This window comes from Perissodus microlepis, chromosome 19 (assembly GCF_051167445.1).
Source record: "Perissodus microlepis isolate ML-2025 ecotype Zambia chromosome 19, ASM5116744v1, whole genome shotgun sequence".
Lineage (NCBI taxonomy): Eukaryota > Metazoa > Chordata > Actinopteri > Cichliformes > Cichlidae > Perissodus > Perissodus microlepis.
The window spans coordinates 22,743,597-22,756,991 of record NC_140479.1 but is presented as its reverse complement, the minus strand read 5'-3'; the positions used below and the strand labels follow the sequence as shown (position 1 = coordinate 22,756,991).

General features: G+C 39.2%; 2 protein-coding genes and 1 long non-coding RNA gene across 8 annotated transcripts in view; 1 reads left to right on the top strand and 2 right to left on the bottom strand.

Moving 5' to 3' along the window:
* rcan3 (regulator of calcineurin 3) overlaps positions 1-3,033 on the bottom strand; it is a 47,534-nt gene extending 44,501 nt beyond the window's left edge. The window contains exons 1-2 of one of the 6 annotated variants that reach the window (XM_084915706.1): positions 2,915-3,033; positions 1,058-1,286 (exon numbers count right to left, since the gene is read on the bottom strand). In XM_084915706.1, the coding sequence (XP_084771832.1) occupies positions 1,058-1,267 (210 nt within the window). In that variant the 5' untranslated portion in view covers positions 1,268-1,286; positions 2,915-3,033. Of the gene's footprint in view, positions 1-1,057; positions 1,443-2,862 lie in introns of all 6 variants that reach the window. The other 5 variants (XM_084915703.1, XM_084915704.1, XM_084915705.1 and 2 more) reach the window with 5 other exon arrangements.
* Positions 3,034-3,096: 63 nt separating this feature from the next.
* LOC146366009 (uncharacterized) lies at positions 3,097-7,237 on the top strand. Its single transcript, XR_014798712.1, has 2 exons — positions 3,097-3,223; positions 6,161-7,237. It is a non-coding gene; the product is annotated as an uncharacterized LOC146366009 (long non-coding RNA).
* On the bottom strand, positions 4,917-10,399 carry nipal3 (NIPA like domain containing 3). The gene is made up of 11 exons (XM_084915700.1): positions 10,156-10,399; positions 9,534-9,602; positions 8,784-8,955; positions 8,577-8,636; positions 8,272-8,417; positions 7,624-7,720; positions 7,333-7,468; positions 7,122-7,210; positions 6,877-6,940; positions 6,459-6,553; positions 4,917-6,328 (listed from the first exon to the last, which is right to left on the bottom strand). Exons 1-11 carry the CDS (start codon positions 10,189-10,191, stop codon positions 6,141-6,143), a joined length of 1,152 nt encoding a protein of 383 aa, XP_084771826.1. The 5' UTR covers positions 10,192-10,399; the 3' UTR covers positions 4,917-6,140.
* Positions 10,400-13,395: the final 2,996 nt, after the last annotated feature.

Below are 13,395 nucleotides of genomic sequence, written 5' to 3'. Positions count from 1 at the left end.
GAAACATATGGAGAACGTTCTATTGACAGGGTCTCACTGAAGGGTGTGTGGGTGGTATTTCCACTTAAAAGCCAGAGTGTGAATCGTAATGAAGTGAGGAGGCAAAATGAAAAGGAAGGGAAGGGGGTGGACTCGAGCGCTAGGAGCAATGGGTGTACGAACAGCAAACTCACAAAGCAGGAGTGATTCATTTAAAGGGATTTGGTACATGCGCCAGATTTAGCCTCTCTGCTTTGCATTTATATACATAGAGAGGATAAAAAAAGAAGGCTACGAAGAAGCACAGAACGGGGGAGGAGGGAGGTATTTAAAGAAAGTAAGACAGATAAGAAAGTTAACAGGAAAGTTTGTCGATTGTCATCAGGGGATGATGAGCTTGATAGCTTTGGGTGACCAAGAGGATGGACCTCACAGAAAAGAGACTTGAAGACAGGGAAATGTAACGATGCCAGCTGGACGGATGGAGGGATGACAGCACAGCATAATTGGATTACAGGGCAGGAAATTAAAAGTATTTACTTTGTATCCTCCTCCAGCAAATAGTATCCACTGATAGCACGTATTGCTATTCTGCTGAGCTACGAGAAAGGCAACACTTTCAAAAGAGGCCTTAACTGAATATATACAGTATGCATGTGCATAGACACAATCCCTTATAATTGTGTCTGCATCATATATGCATGAGGTCTGTAATATAAATAATACAATGCATGAGATGATGCCTGAATGTTATGCACAACCACATGGGCCAAGTCTGAGTGTGGCTCATGATTCTGTGCATGTCATGTTGTAATCTGCTGCTCTGCACTCGTGTTCCCTGGCAAACAAACAGCAACATCAGGTGTGCATATGTGCGTGTGCTTTTGCGGCTGAGCAATCAGCAGCACAGCTTGAGACCGTGACTGGACTTCGACAGACAGGATGACAACTGCGCACGTGTTGCCAGGCTTTAAGTCTTGGACGGGCTGACACACTGAGCGAGATGACTCAAACGCATAAACACCCAGTCACGCAAAACAAAGACACGGCCCAGAAAGTGCGTTTTGCAGCAGCTCACCCTGTGCAAGTCCTGCTCGAACACAGCTTCGTGGACGCTGCACGCAAAGAGCGCTGTGGGAAGGTCGCTCAGATCCATCATCTCATCCGCCATGCCGTCTTGATCACTCTCTCCAAATATCATGTCCTCTTCCTCCTCCTCATCCTCCTCGGGATCACTGCTGTAGGCCTCTGAGCCGTTACTCCATGCCTTGGAGCTCTCTCGCAGCATTTTGAAGGCTTTTAGGCAGCTGCTGACAGAGGGGTGGAGATGACAGAGGATGGGGACTGGGAACAGGGTAGGTTTGGGGGTTGGAATTTGGAAGATAAGTTGGTGATGCTGGATGAATGCGTGTAAAAGTTGGCTTAGTGTGAGGTGACAGTGAGATGCGGGTGTTTAACTAGATCTTAGTGGTAGGATGGAAAGGGAAAGTAAGATTAAGAAAAGCAAAACAGGATAAATTAAAGAAAAAGGTTTGCATCCTATTTGTAGGTCATATTTTCTCCCAGTTCAATTATACCATTCCCTCCCAGCAAGGGTATTAGCTAACTAAGACTAAACTTAAAACTAAGATGTGAAAATCATTTTACTTGACTAATTATTGAGGTAAAATTAAAAACTAAACTTTTGAAGAAAATTAAAACTACTGAAACTATTTGTAAACTTGGAAAAAATAACTTAAATAAAATAAAAATAGAGAGGAAATATCCTCAGTTTTAGGATCTGTTAGTTTAATACAATGTTATTACAGAATTGCTCATTGTTGTGTGTTTTTATTCTAACGCTTGTACTGATTTCCCTAAATCTTGAATCAGACATATTCCCTCATATAATAATTAGACAGCAATAATTAAAAAATTAAAAGACTCAAACTAACACTGAAACTAATAAAAATGAATCTAAAACTAAACTGAAATAAGAAAACCCACTCATGAAACTAGCTGAAGACAAATTGAAATAAAAACAAAAACTAATTAGGAAACACAAAACTATGATAACTCTGGCTTCGAGTCAAATTTTATTACCAAATATTTTAAAGATTATGCTGACTTTATTTGACCCCAGTTACAAAATAATCTCTTCAATCATACAAAAAAAGAAAGATAAGGCATAAAATATTTATTTAACCATCACTAACTGTGAAGAAGCCCTCAAAAAAATAGAAAATTATAAATGATTGTTTAATTTTCAAAAAAGGTACATATAAGTTACTTGTGATTGACTTACAGTTTTCCTCTTATTTTATATGAAAAATTAAATAATTATATTAAAGAAAAGAAATGGATAGGGTGGATGGTTAGCACCGCCAACGCTGCACTGAGGTAAGAGTGCCATCTAGTGGTATAAATATACACATACACCAATAGATGACACTTCCTGTGAATATTTTAAGTACAATAAAACGCCAACATCTAAAAAAGAAAAAAAGAGCCAACTGTCAGATATTTAAAATAACACCGACGAGGAAGTTTGTTTCAATATAACTTCCTTGTAGCAAGACAGGGGTGGTAAAAACGACGGCAGCGAACCGGCAACATCGCCTCCCTGTTGTTTAAGAGGATCGTGACATCAAAATTTGCGTTGCGTGTACGCAGAGGAAACCCCTGGATATTACGTAAAGCTCGTGCAATAAATAAATAAATAAATAATACGATTCTGGCGTTAAAGCACGTTGCTATCGATACCAAATGTTGTTTTTAAGCCTCAACAAATTTCAATTTTTATACAAAAGTTAGCACACAAACACAGACGCGCGCGGAGGATGAAGTTACTCTTTTATTTTTTTTCCCTCTGTAATCGCGTCCCATGCAAATATTTCCACTCACCTCCCTACTGTCAGCGAAAGCGACCGAAATAACCCATTGCAAGCGCACTTACATCAGGATTTTTCCGGTGACTTTGTTAAATGCAGCAAATAGAAGCTGTTCGTGTTTATTTTGAGGCTGTTGACGGAAGCGTGGGTGTTTGTTATTACTGGATTATTTCACTCCGATGCAGCCTACTTCCACCGTCTGGATCCGCAGGTGGGGCCAATCAAATATGCGCGTATGCTCGCAGCGACCAATCAGCGTGCTGAAAGGGGAGGACGCTGCAGCAGCTTCATGATTGGTGGCGGCCAAGCAGCAAAGATGCACAAAATCCGTTGCTGTATGGGGTCAGAAGGATTTCTTAGAGTCATATCAGTCAGTAAGGATCGCTTTGCTATCTTCTGCATGATTTATCTGAATATGTACACATTTCAATGTTTCTAGAATCAATTGCAGTTATTTTTCCTCTATCTACCTGTTGCTCAGTCAAAATAAAGTAGCTAAGCTTTGTGTCTTTTAACTAGTGAAATGTAGTAATGAAGATTTTACAACGGTTATCAATTCAAAAGCAGATTGCATACTATAATACGATAATATTGGTATTATTGTGGCTCCAGGCCAAAGTCAAATAGAGGCATTGATATACATTATATCAGGGATGTCTAACATAATTTTACATTGTGGAACATGTGCAGTCAATTTTGAGCTTAACCCCCTGAAATATTTTACTATAAGAAAAAGAAATGCAATTTTCTGCAATACATCTCAGGTTTTCTTCATGATGTAGAAATGATGCTTTGACTTTAAATTGCAATAAATAAATAAAGGTTCTGTTAAACTGCCCTGCAATTATAAAACGGAAAATGCTTGCTTGTCCTATTTTTTATGGTTATTTTCATGGTTAACCCACAGCAAAAATCTTAAATTTCTTTCTGTAATGTAATTGTTTATCTTTTACATTTACTTTGATGTAGTATGAGTGGCGATGGGCAGCTAGAAAAGCCATGAAACTCATGAAAATGCAGTTAAAAAACAAAAATGTATCCCTTCCTTCACATTTTCCAAAGTCTTTGGTGGGCTGATTCTGGCACCTCTGCATTATATGTACAAAGTCATCCCATTATATATAAACCGGCTTTAAAATGGAGTTGGTCCCCCCCCTTGCAGCTACAGAAGGTTCTGCATCGGTGACTGTGTGATTTTTTGCCCATTTACTCAGAAGAGCATTTGTGAAGTCAATAACTGATGTTGGATGTGGGTTCCTTGCTCATAATCTTTGTTTTAGTTTAAGATTTTTTATCGGGTTTAGACCAGGGCTTTATGTGAATCACTTAAGTTCTTCTGCACCAAACTTAAATGCTGGAACAGAAATCGGCCTCCTCCAAACTTTTCTGACAAAGCTGGGACAATATAACTGTCCAAAATGTTTTGGTAGGCTGAAATATTGGAACCAAGCCAACCCCACAAAAACAACCCTGTAGTACAATTGATCCTCCACCAAACTTTACATCTGGCAGCTAGGTAAGATCCTCATTCCAAACCCAAACTCATCCATCACACTGCCAGACGGAGAAGCATGATTTGTGACTCTACAGAACAATAGACCTTGTTTCTACTGCTCCAGAGTCCAGTAGTGGCATGTTTCGCACAACTCAATATGACACTTGATGATGTAAGGTTTGCCTGCAACTGCTCTTCTATGGAAACCCATGCTCTGAAACTCCTGGCACGGTTTTTGTGTTGATGTTAATGCCAAAAGACGTTTGGAACTCTTCCATTAATGAGTCAACTGAATGCTGGCAACTTCTAGACACTGTGACTATGTGCTGTCATTCCTAAACACTTCCATAGTGTGTTAATACCACTTAGAGTTGATTGTTGAATATCTAGGAAGGAAGAAATTTCACAATCTGACTTTTTGCAATAGGGACCTGCTATTACGGTAGGGTGCTAATGTTGAAGAGTTACATCAATGTCATTTTAAAACCACTAATGTGAAGAGTTGCAATTTAGCCAACAAAGAGCTAAAAATGTATCAGAAATCCCATAAAGCACAACTCTGACCAAACAAAAGCTGCATTACGTCAACTTTATGAGACAAGATTACACACCACTGTATATTTTACAATGACAAAAATCTGACATTTACATTACCAGTGCTGTTTTGCAACAGTATCCCAGTTTCATTAGAAGATAGCATTAATTATCACCACAATAACCACATACTGAACAGTGTTAAAGCAACAAGCCCTCGGGTAGCTGTTCTAATAACACTGATGAGATGCAGTGACCCATGTGCAGATGGCAAGTGTCTTAAAGTGCCACTTGAGCAACAATCACTTCATCTAATGATAAAATTGCATTTGAAAGACACTGCAGAAAAGAAAATTTGGTTTGAGTAACACTAACTACATTTTTTATTTCTAGATTTGGGTGTTCTCAAAAACTCCTATGTGTTGAAAAGGGACAACCAAAAGTTACAAGTTCAATTTACAATGTGCACTGTTTTAGCTGGACAGCTTCATTTTTTATATACTCTGTTACCCATTTTACTTATTAATCTTAAGATGTGAATTTTTCAGATCCCCCAATATGAAATTACTGCAACTGTACTTCTGATTAAGACAGTCCCTGACAGCCTCCCCTCACCTTTTATCAACAGAATTTGTAGCTACTATCTATACAATAAATGATCCAGTTCAGAACCAGATTTCAAGGCACGTTCAAAACTTTTAAGATAAGATTAATAAATACATCATAATAAATTAAGACAACTGCAACCCAGTGTTTGGTCACATTAAGAAATGAAACAGTGCACTGCACTCCCAGGATTAAGAGAAGGCAGAAAACTGTGCATGGAAGACAGTTGGAGGGAAACATTTAAAGCCAAAATATAATTTGACAAGTCTGAGAAGCTATATTATAAACAGCCATGGTTTGAGTCCTCCATGGAAGAACAGATCATTGTATGGCCCCATTGATAAGTGAATGGGAACAAAATTGCTAACTATTTGTGGAGTGCTCACTGGAGGTATCCGGGATGACATCAAGTATAAGGTAGGCAGCTTCAAGGCGCAACACTGTCTCTGTTTCTCAAGTGAAGTTTGCAAACCCATCAAACAGTCTTTGGGTTTCTTCTGTTCATTCCTGTAATGAATACAGCGGACATCTTTTCAAAAATGAAAGCTTTCCAAGGATGTGCACAGGAGTGTCAGGCCAGAGGTGGCCTTTTGTAGCTACTTGAATGTTATTAATTGTTGAATGGAGGACTTGGGAATCAGGAGATGCACTCATGTTTAATCTCTCTTTATGCCAGGATGGCCTTGTGATGCATCACTGGTTCTAGGTCCGAGCGGTGGCGTTTCCACGTGGACTGGGAGAGGAGCAGGAGCCACTCCATTGTTGTTGACAAGAGTCCCATAGGAGAAGGAACCACTGTAGTCTGGCTGAATGACTGGGCCTTTGTCGTGGATCGTCGGGACACCTGATAATGGAACGAACAGGCAAAGGTTCTTAACACAACTTCAGCAGAGCTAAAATGCCAATACAAGCCTGTGTAGCTTGAAATCTCAAAAGACACAGTTTATGATGTTTATGTTAAAATTTATACAAACCATTGCTCATATTCAAGGTGACGCACGGCTCAAATATCCTTGCCTTTTTCTTGGTTTTGGTTATAAGGAACACTCCAAGGAAACAAACTGCAGATCTGTACAAAGCACAAAACAAGCATTTACATTTATTAATTTTTTAAAATACAAAGTTTTACTGCTTTTAATGGTATTTCAAAGAGATACCGTATAACACATTTCTGCCAAGCACGTTTTTATTGTGTTTATTAGTATAAAAACAAACAAACAAACACAAAAAAAACACAAACTGGCGATATTAGGACAGGTGGCCCTGTCCTAATCAAGTGTCCTAATAAGCCTAACAGCATGCACAACAGCGAGTGCCTGAAACCAAAGCAGTCAGAAGTCTAATTTAAAAAAATAAATAAATAAATTCTGCTTATGATGAATGATTACTCACCCCAACAAAAACATGCAGATGTGAAGAATGTCTTCGTTGATAAACTCCAAGTAAAACACAGCTCCTGAAAACCAGAAAACAGCAAATCTTTAATGACTTTGGCATTGTTACTCTAAAAGGCGTGTAGCAGAAATAAAGCAGGTATGGGCTGCAGATGATCTATTAGACAAGCAAAGAGTTGCGCACACAAGTTAATCCGATTGAAAACAATGGAGAAACCAGCAACAAAGAAGGACATGACTCACCAGCCAACACGGCAAAGAAGGTGGAGAGGATGTAGTTGACACTCGCAACGAGAGAGGAGTCGTGCAGCTTACAAGCTTGGGAGAGAAATCTAGGACGACAGTAACAAACAAAAACAGTGGTGTATTAATTATGCTTATCTACTGGGTCCAATTAAAACCAATTTAAAACAAACAAACAAACAAACAAAAAAATCAAGTGATGCAAGTTCACCCTGCTTGGAAGATCGCTGACGCCACCATGCACACAAACATGACGCTGAAGATCGGGTAGTTAAGCTGCATGGTGCCTTCGATGGTGAGAACCAACATGCCTGACACAGCCTTCACTGTCAAGACCGTAACTGAGCCTGTGTGCCAAAAGTACACAAAGTAAGTAAGCAAATAAAGGCGACAAGGAGCGACAGCTTTGGTTCCATTTAAAAATCTGAAATGTGACAATGTATCCTAACAAACATGATAGCAGCTTGGTCGGAAATTGATTGCTTCAATGCAGGACACTCACCCAGCAGTGCCACCAGTAGCAGAATAATAACGAGGTAGTTAGCTTTGCGCCGTTTGTAGAAGTATAAAAGCAGGCAGAATGTGATAATCTCCAGGAGCTGTCAGTTAGGATACAAACAAGAATAAACACCAAATTAATGCCATATAAAGAAAAAAAAAACAATATATGAAACACAGGAAGGTCCAATAATAGGACAATTAATCTTACAGACAGACAAATGTGTATGCAGAATACCAACAAGGATAAAAAGAGCTGGTCATTTTTCTGCATTTAGTGCAAGGCTGTGGATTATAATGATTGTGTAAAGGGAAGACCGAATTAAAAAGGAACAGAAGGTAAAACAGCCTTGCATTAGGTGCCAATTTGATGGAGCTTGTTGGCTCATTTATTCTTACCAGTTTTCCAAACTACAGCCTCAACATTAATCACAACACTGTGGTCATCTGTATGGTTGAGCTACCTTTAAGAGATTTGCTTTAGCACAACATACAGACATGACATATACTAACTAGGCTATTTAAAAGTGTCACTGCTTCATATGTCACGCTCTATATTAGTTTTTATCTATTCACTCAGTGATAAACTAAGAACACCACATCTACAGACAGGAACCATTTGAGAACTGTCTATCTATGAGAGATATCTTACCAGATACAGGAGAACAGGCCATCCAACAAGGTGCTTCACAATGTTAGCTGCTATAAGTTTTTCATGAGAGTTCGGTCCAAATGATACAAGGAGGTATGCCCCTCCAATAACAAGGATGTAGCCCAGGAAGACGAGGCCGTACTGCTCTGAAATATCACCAAGTGAAAACCGGCAAACTCAGAATTAAAGATCTTATTTACTCTGTACAGGACAAACTCTTTGGCTGTATAATTTCAGTCAGTAGAGCAGCAAGAAATTAGCATACAATGTCAGAATTTCAGTTCACATGGATATTCTGAACTTACTTGCAAAGTCCTTTGGTTTCAGTCTCTCACGCAGGAAAATGAAGCCCAAAATTGAGCTAGCTGGAAAGCAATTTCAAAGGGAACAATCTGAACTTTTAATTCAAGCTCTCCTTTTAATTTGTTGTATTTTTATAAATAACATATTAAGGTTGGAATATGTATCTGTAAAATACAATACATATATCTGAAAGTGGAGTAAATACTTACTCAGGACTGACACGGCATTGAGAGGGGCTACAATAGCAAGAGGGGCAAACGCATAAGAGACAAAGTTTGCTAGCTCCCCGAGACAGGTGAATACAAAACCCGACCACCAGGTTTTAGTGCGATAGAAGGCACGATGCTCCTTTGTTCCTGCTAACTTCACATGGCTGTATTTCTGCAAACAAAAAAAAACAACAACATGCAGGTAAAACACAGCTGTGACAGAGCGTAAGCAGAAAATTTACACAGCAGTACACGGTGCAAAGCAAACATAAACAAGGCCTAAATCAAACTATAAAAGGGAACATTTAAATAAGAGATGTCATGACAGCATATATCATTTATTCCACATAATCTTTAAATCCTGTAATGACCTAGCCTTACCTAGAATGGTAAATGGTCTGTATTAGTATAGCGCTTTACTTGGTCCTAAGGCCCCCAAAGCGCTTTACACTACACACAATCATCCACCCATTCACACACACATTCACACACTGGTGATGGCAAGCTACATTGTAGCCACAGCTGCCCTGGGGCGCACTGACAGAGGCGAGGCTGCCGGACACTGGCGCCACCGGGCCCTCTGACCAGCAGGCAGTAGGCAACGGGTGAAGTGTCTTGCCCAAGGACACAACGACCGAGACTGTCGGAGCCAGGGCTCGAACCAGCAACCTTCCGATTACAAGACGAACGACAACATTGTGTCTGTGTATCAATTTAAAGACGTGAAACTTTTTTCAAGGAGCCGTGTACCTGAATGGTTAAAGAAATGCTGACAAGCACATTTCCAAAAATTGCAAGTAAAGTCCCGATGAGGTTGTCCTAAAAAGAAAGAGGAAAACATTTATTAAAATTCACATATTCGATCAAAGTTAAATAAACACAGTTTAAAGGCAAAAAGGCATAACTCTTTGTGAACATTCAAATATATAACGCAGAGTGATTAAAGCGGATGCGTTGGCAGTTTTGTCTGCAACAAATGCACAACGTGTCCGTCTAATCAGATAAAACGAGACTTTGAATGAATCTAGATAAAAAATACAAAGCAGAAGGCCAAGACGTAGAAGTTGGACTTTAACCTAGACCAGATGAACAATACTCGTGCTAAAAGCCACTCGTAACACTACAACAAAGAAATAAGACGAACAGGGATGGCCATAAGGGGGATGCCGATTACGCCCTGCCGCCACTGTCACAAAACAATAACAGGAAACAGACTTTGTAGCTCAACTTTTGTTACAACCGTAATTTTTAAAACCTTGAAAACAGCGCTTTTGTATGGGTTTAGACACCCGCTACTAGAGCAAAGAGGTAAACATACAGTATTAATAGTCGATTATACATTAAAGTACTGTTTTTAAACTAAGCGTCTCACCGTGTAGGACCCTATTTCGGCTCCGTTGTAGTCCATTTCTGTTACATACACACGCGTCCTCGGAAAAGTACCGGATATTTCACCTTGTCCGGTTGCTTCTGATTTAATGTAAAGTATCTATCGCTCATTTTTGTGCGTGTCCATTTTTCTTTTTTAGCTCTACACTCGGAAAGACACCATCTTTGAGACGAGGAGCATCTCACTTCCGGATTGAATTCACCTGTTTAGTGACGGAAGCCAGTCGGTTTAAACCACGTGACCGCGCACGCTCGCAGCTTTTATTAACAAACTAGAGAATGGTGTAGCCGGTTTAAGGCGTGTCTGATTCTTATTGTACGCAGTGACTTTTAACTTTTTTTTGTTATTCTTACTGCCTTTTTTTGGCTTCTCTTATTATTTACTGTAGTTCAGCACTTAGTTAGCAGTACCGAATGCGAACACTAGGGTGTGCTATTGACTTGAGATTTAGCCAACAACTTTTATAGCAGAGAAACGAGGCTCAAATACCATTAAATTCTTAAATTGTTTTACTTAGAGCAATGTCACACATCTATTATCAATTGTATATATTAATTACAGTGAGACCACGAACACTTTCATCTTTGCAATAATTTTTTAATGAAAAACAACCTGCCAAAAAAGCCATCATTATTACAATCATGACTAACGTCAGTGGCATGTTTTCTGTTTTCTCTTTGTCATTGCAACAGAGAGGGAGTGACAGTACAGTACGTCAATTACTTTTGTACTTTCTATAAAAGTAGTGTTGTAAAAACAAAAAAAACAAAGGTAGGTCAAGGGTGTGAGATACTGTTTCAACAATCAGGAGAGTTTTCTTATATATTTATATATATATATTTCAAAATGAGATACGTATCATTTAACTTCACTGGCTTCCTGTTAAGTCCAGAATTGAATTCAAAATCCTGCTCCTCACATACAAGGTCTTAAATAATCAGGCCCCATCTTATCTTAATGACCTTGTAGTACCATATCACCCTATTAGAGCACTTCGCTCTCGCTCTGCAGGCCTACTTGTTGTTCCTAGAGTATTTAAAAGTAGAATGGGAGGCAGAGCCTTCAGTTTTCAGGCCCCTCTTCTGTGGAACCAGCTTCCAGTTTGGATTCGGGAGACAGACACTATCTCTACTTTTAAGATTAGGCTTAAAACTTTCCTTTTTGCTAAAGCATATAGTTAGGGCTGGACCAGGTGACCCTGAATCCTCCCTTAGTTATGCTGCAATAGACGTAGGCTGCCGGGGGATTCCCATGATGCATTGAGTTTTTCCTTTCCAGTCACCTTTCTCACTCACTATGTATTAATAGACCTCTCTGCATCGAATCATATCTGTTATTAACCTCTGTCTCTCTTCCACAGCATGTCTTTTATCCTGTCTTCCTTCTCTCACCCCAACCGGTCGCAGCAGATGGCCGCCCCTCCCTGAGCCTGGTTCTGCCGGAGGTTTCTTCCTGTTAAAAGGGAGTTTTTCCTTCCCACTGTCGCCAAAGTGCTTGCTCATAGGGGGTCATATGATTGTTGGGTTTTTCTCTGTATCTATGAAGCGCTTTGAGGCGACTTTTGTTGTGATTTGGCGCTATATAAATAAAATTGAATTGAATTGAATTGAATTAAGAAACCAGTGAATCATTATTTCCATTCCATGCAACATTGCCCAAAAAGAAAAAAAAAAACCCAACTGTGGTAACTCCAGACATTTTGTGAATGTTTTCTATGCATCTTTTCCCATGAGTTAGCTTTTTAATAAGTAAGAACTATCCTAAACTAAAGCAGCCTGCCAAAATTACAAACTCAACACAAAAAAGATATAATTTTATATTTATACCTTCATTAATCTTCAAATGATAATTTCAGAATCTTGCCTTACGCTCCAAATTAATTAATAACGTTTAAATTTGTTAGTAACACTCTTTTCATTTTATTTGCTAACCAGTAGAGGGAGAGAAACGCCACATCTATGGGAGCTTTACAGTTCTCTGAGGTTTGCTTGGCATTTTATGTCACGGTTCGCTTACACCAACCTCACAGTGTAAATACTAGAATGCATGAAAGAGAGCATAAACATGAGTTTCTGACAGTCACTGACAGGTGTACTGCGTGAACATGTCATAATCATTTTTCTTCCATACCTATTTGCTGATATTTTCCACTTTCAATTGCCAAGAACGTCCAAAACCTTATGATGACGTCTACGGACAACAGTTGCACAATTGCAGGGCTTTTTGTGCATATACTTGTAGTGGATTGTTAATGCAAATATTAATACAAATATTTTTTTTCTTTAAACCACAGACAAACACACACACACACACACACACACACACACACACACACAAGAGGGTTTTCTTTGCTTTTAGTGCGTGCCACAGATTAATGACAACAGCTCATTAAAGACTGACTTACGGGAAAGAGACGTGGCGTTATGGACTGCAGCTATTTATTACTCCAACAGTGATTACAGCTCAGTCGCTGTCAACAGGTGCTTCATCCTTAGGCTGTAAACAGGTGCACTCAGGTATGCAGGTGAAATTTTCCACAGTATTGCCTCATGAAAAGAATGAATTATGAGGCTGCTTCAAAATGTAAAGCAAATATTTATATATATAAAAAAGCAAAGGAAGGCATTAAAGCAAACTAAGCATTATTAATTAGCATAATCATGTTTACTAATAGGAGCACTGAGAGACTAAATTTTGTGGGGAATTTGGATGTTTTTGTTTTTTTTAAAAAAAGATTAGTTTATCCATCCATTCGCTTCCACTTATCCTTTTCAGGGTTGTGGGGGGTGCTGGAGCCTATCCCAGCTGTCATAGGGAAAGAGGCAGAGTACACCCTGGACAGGTCGCCAGTCTGTTGCAGGGCCAACACAAAGAGACACAGACAACCATTGGCACTCACATTCACATTTATGGGCGATTTAGATTAATCAATTAACCTATCCCCACTGATTGCATGTCTTTGGACGGTGGGAGGAAGCCGGAGTATCTGGGGAGAACATGCAAACTCTACACAGAAAGACCCCGGCCTGATAGTGGAATTGAACTCAACCTTCTTGCTGTGTAGCAACAGTGCTAACCACCGTGCTGCTTAGCATCTTGCTTGTTTAGGTTTATTTCAGCTTAGTGTACTTCACAGTTAAGTTAATTGAAAAGCTCATGTGATTTAACTGCAATCTGAATTTTTAATGAATAAAATAGATATGCAAAAAAGTTGGAAATTAA

Excerpts from the sequence above, each read along its gene's own strand:
- nipal3 (XM_084915700.1), bottom strand. The coding sequence starts at position 10,191 with ATGGACTACAACGGAGCCGAAATAGGGTCCTACACG. Across the intron at positions 6,941-7,121 it reads CTTCTTTGCCGTGTTGGCTG|GAGCTGTGTTTTACTTGGAG; the intron begins GTGAGTCATGTC and ends TCTGGTTTTCAG. Across the intron at positions 6,554-6,876 it reads ATCTGCATGTTTTTGTTGGG|ATCTGCAGTTTGTTTCCTTG; the intron begins GTGAGTAATCAT and ends TGCTTTGTACAG.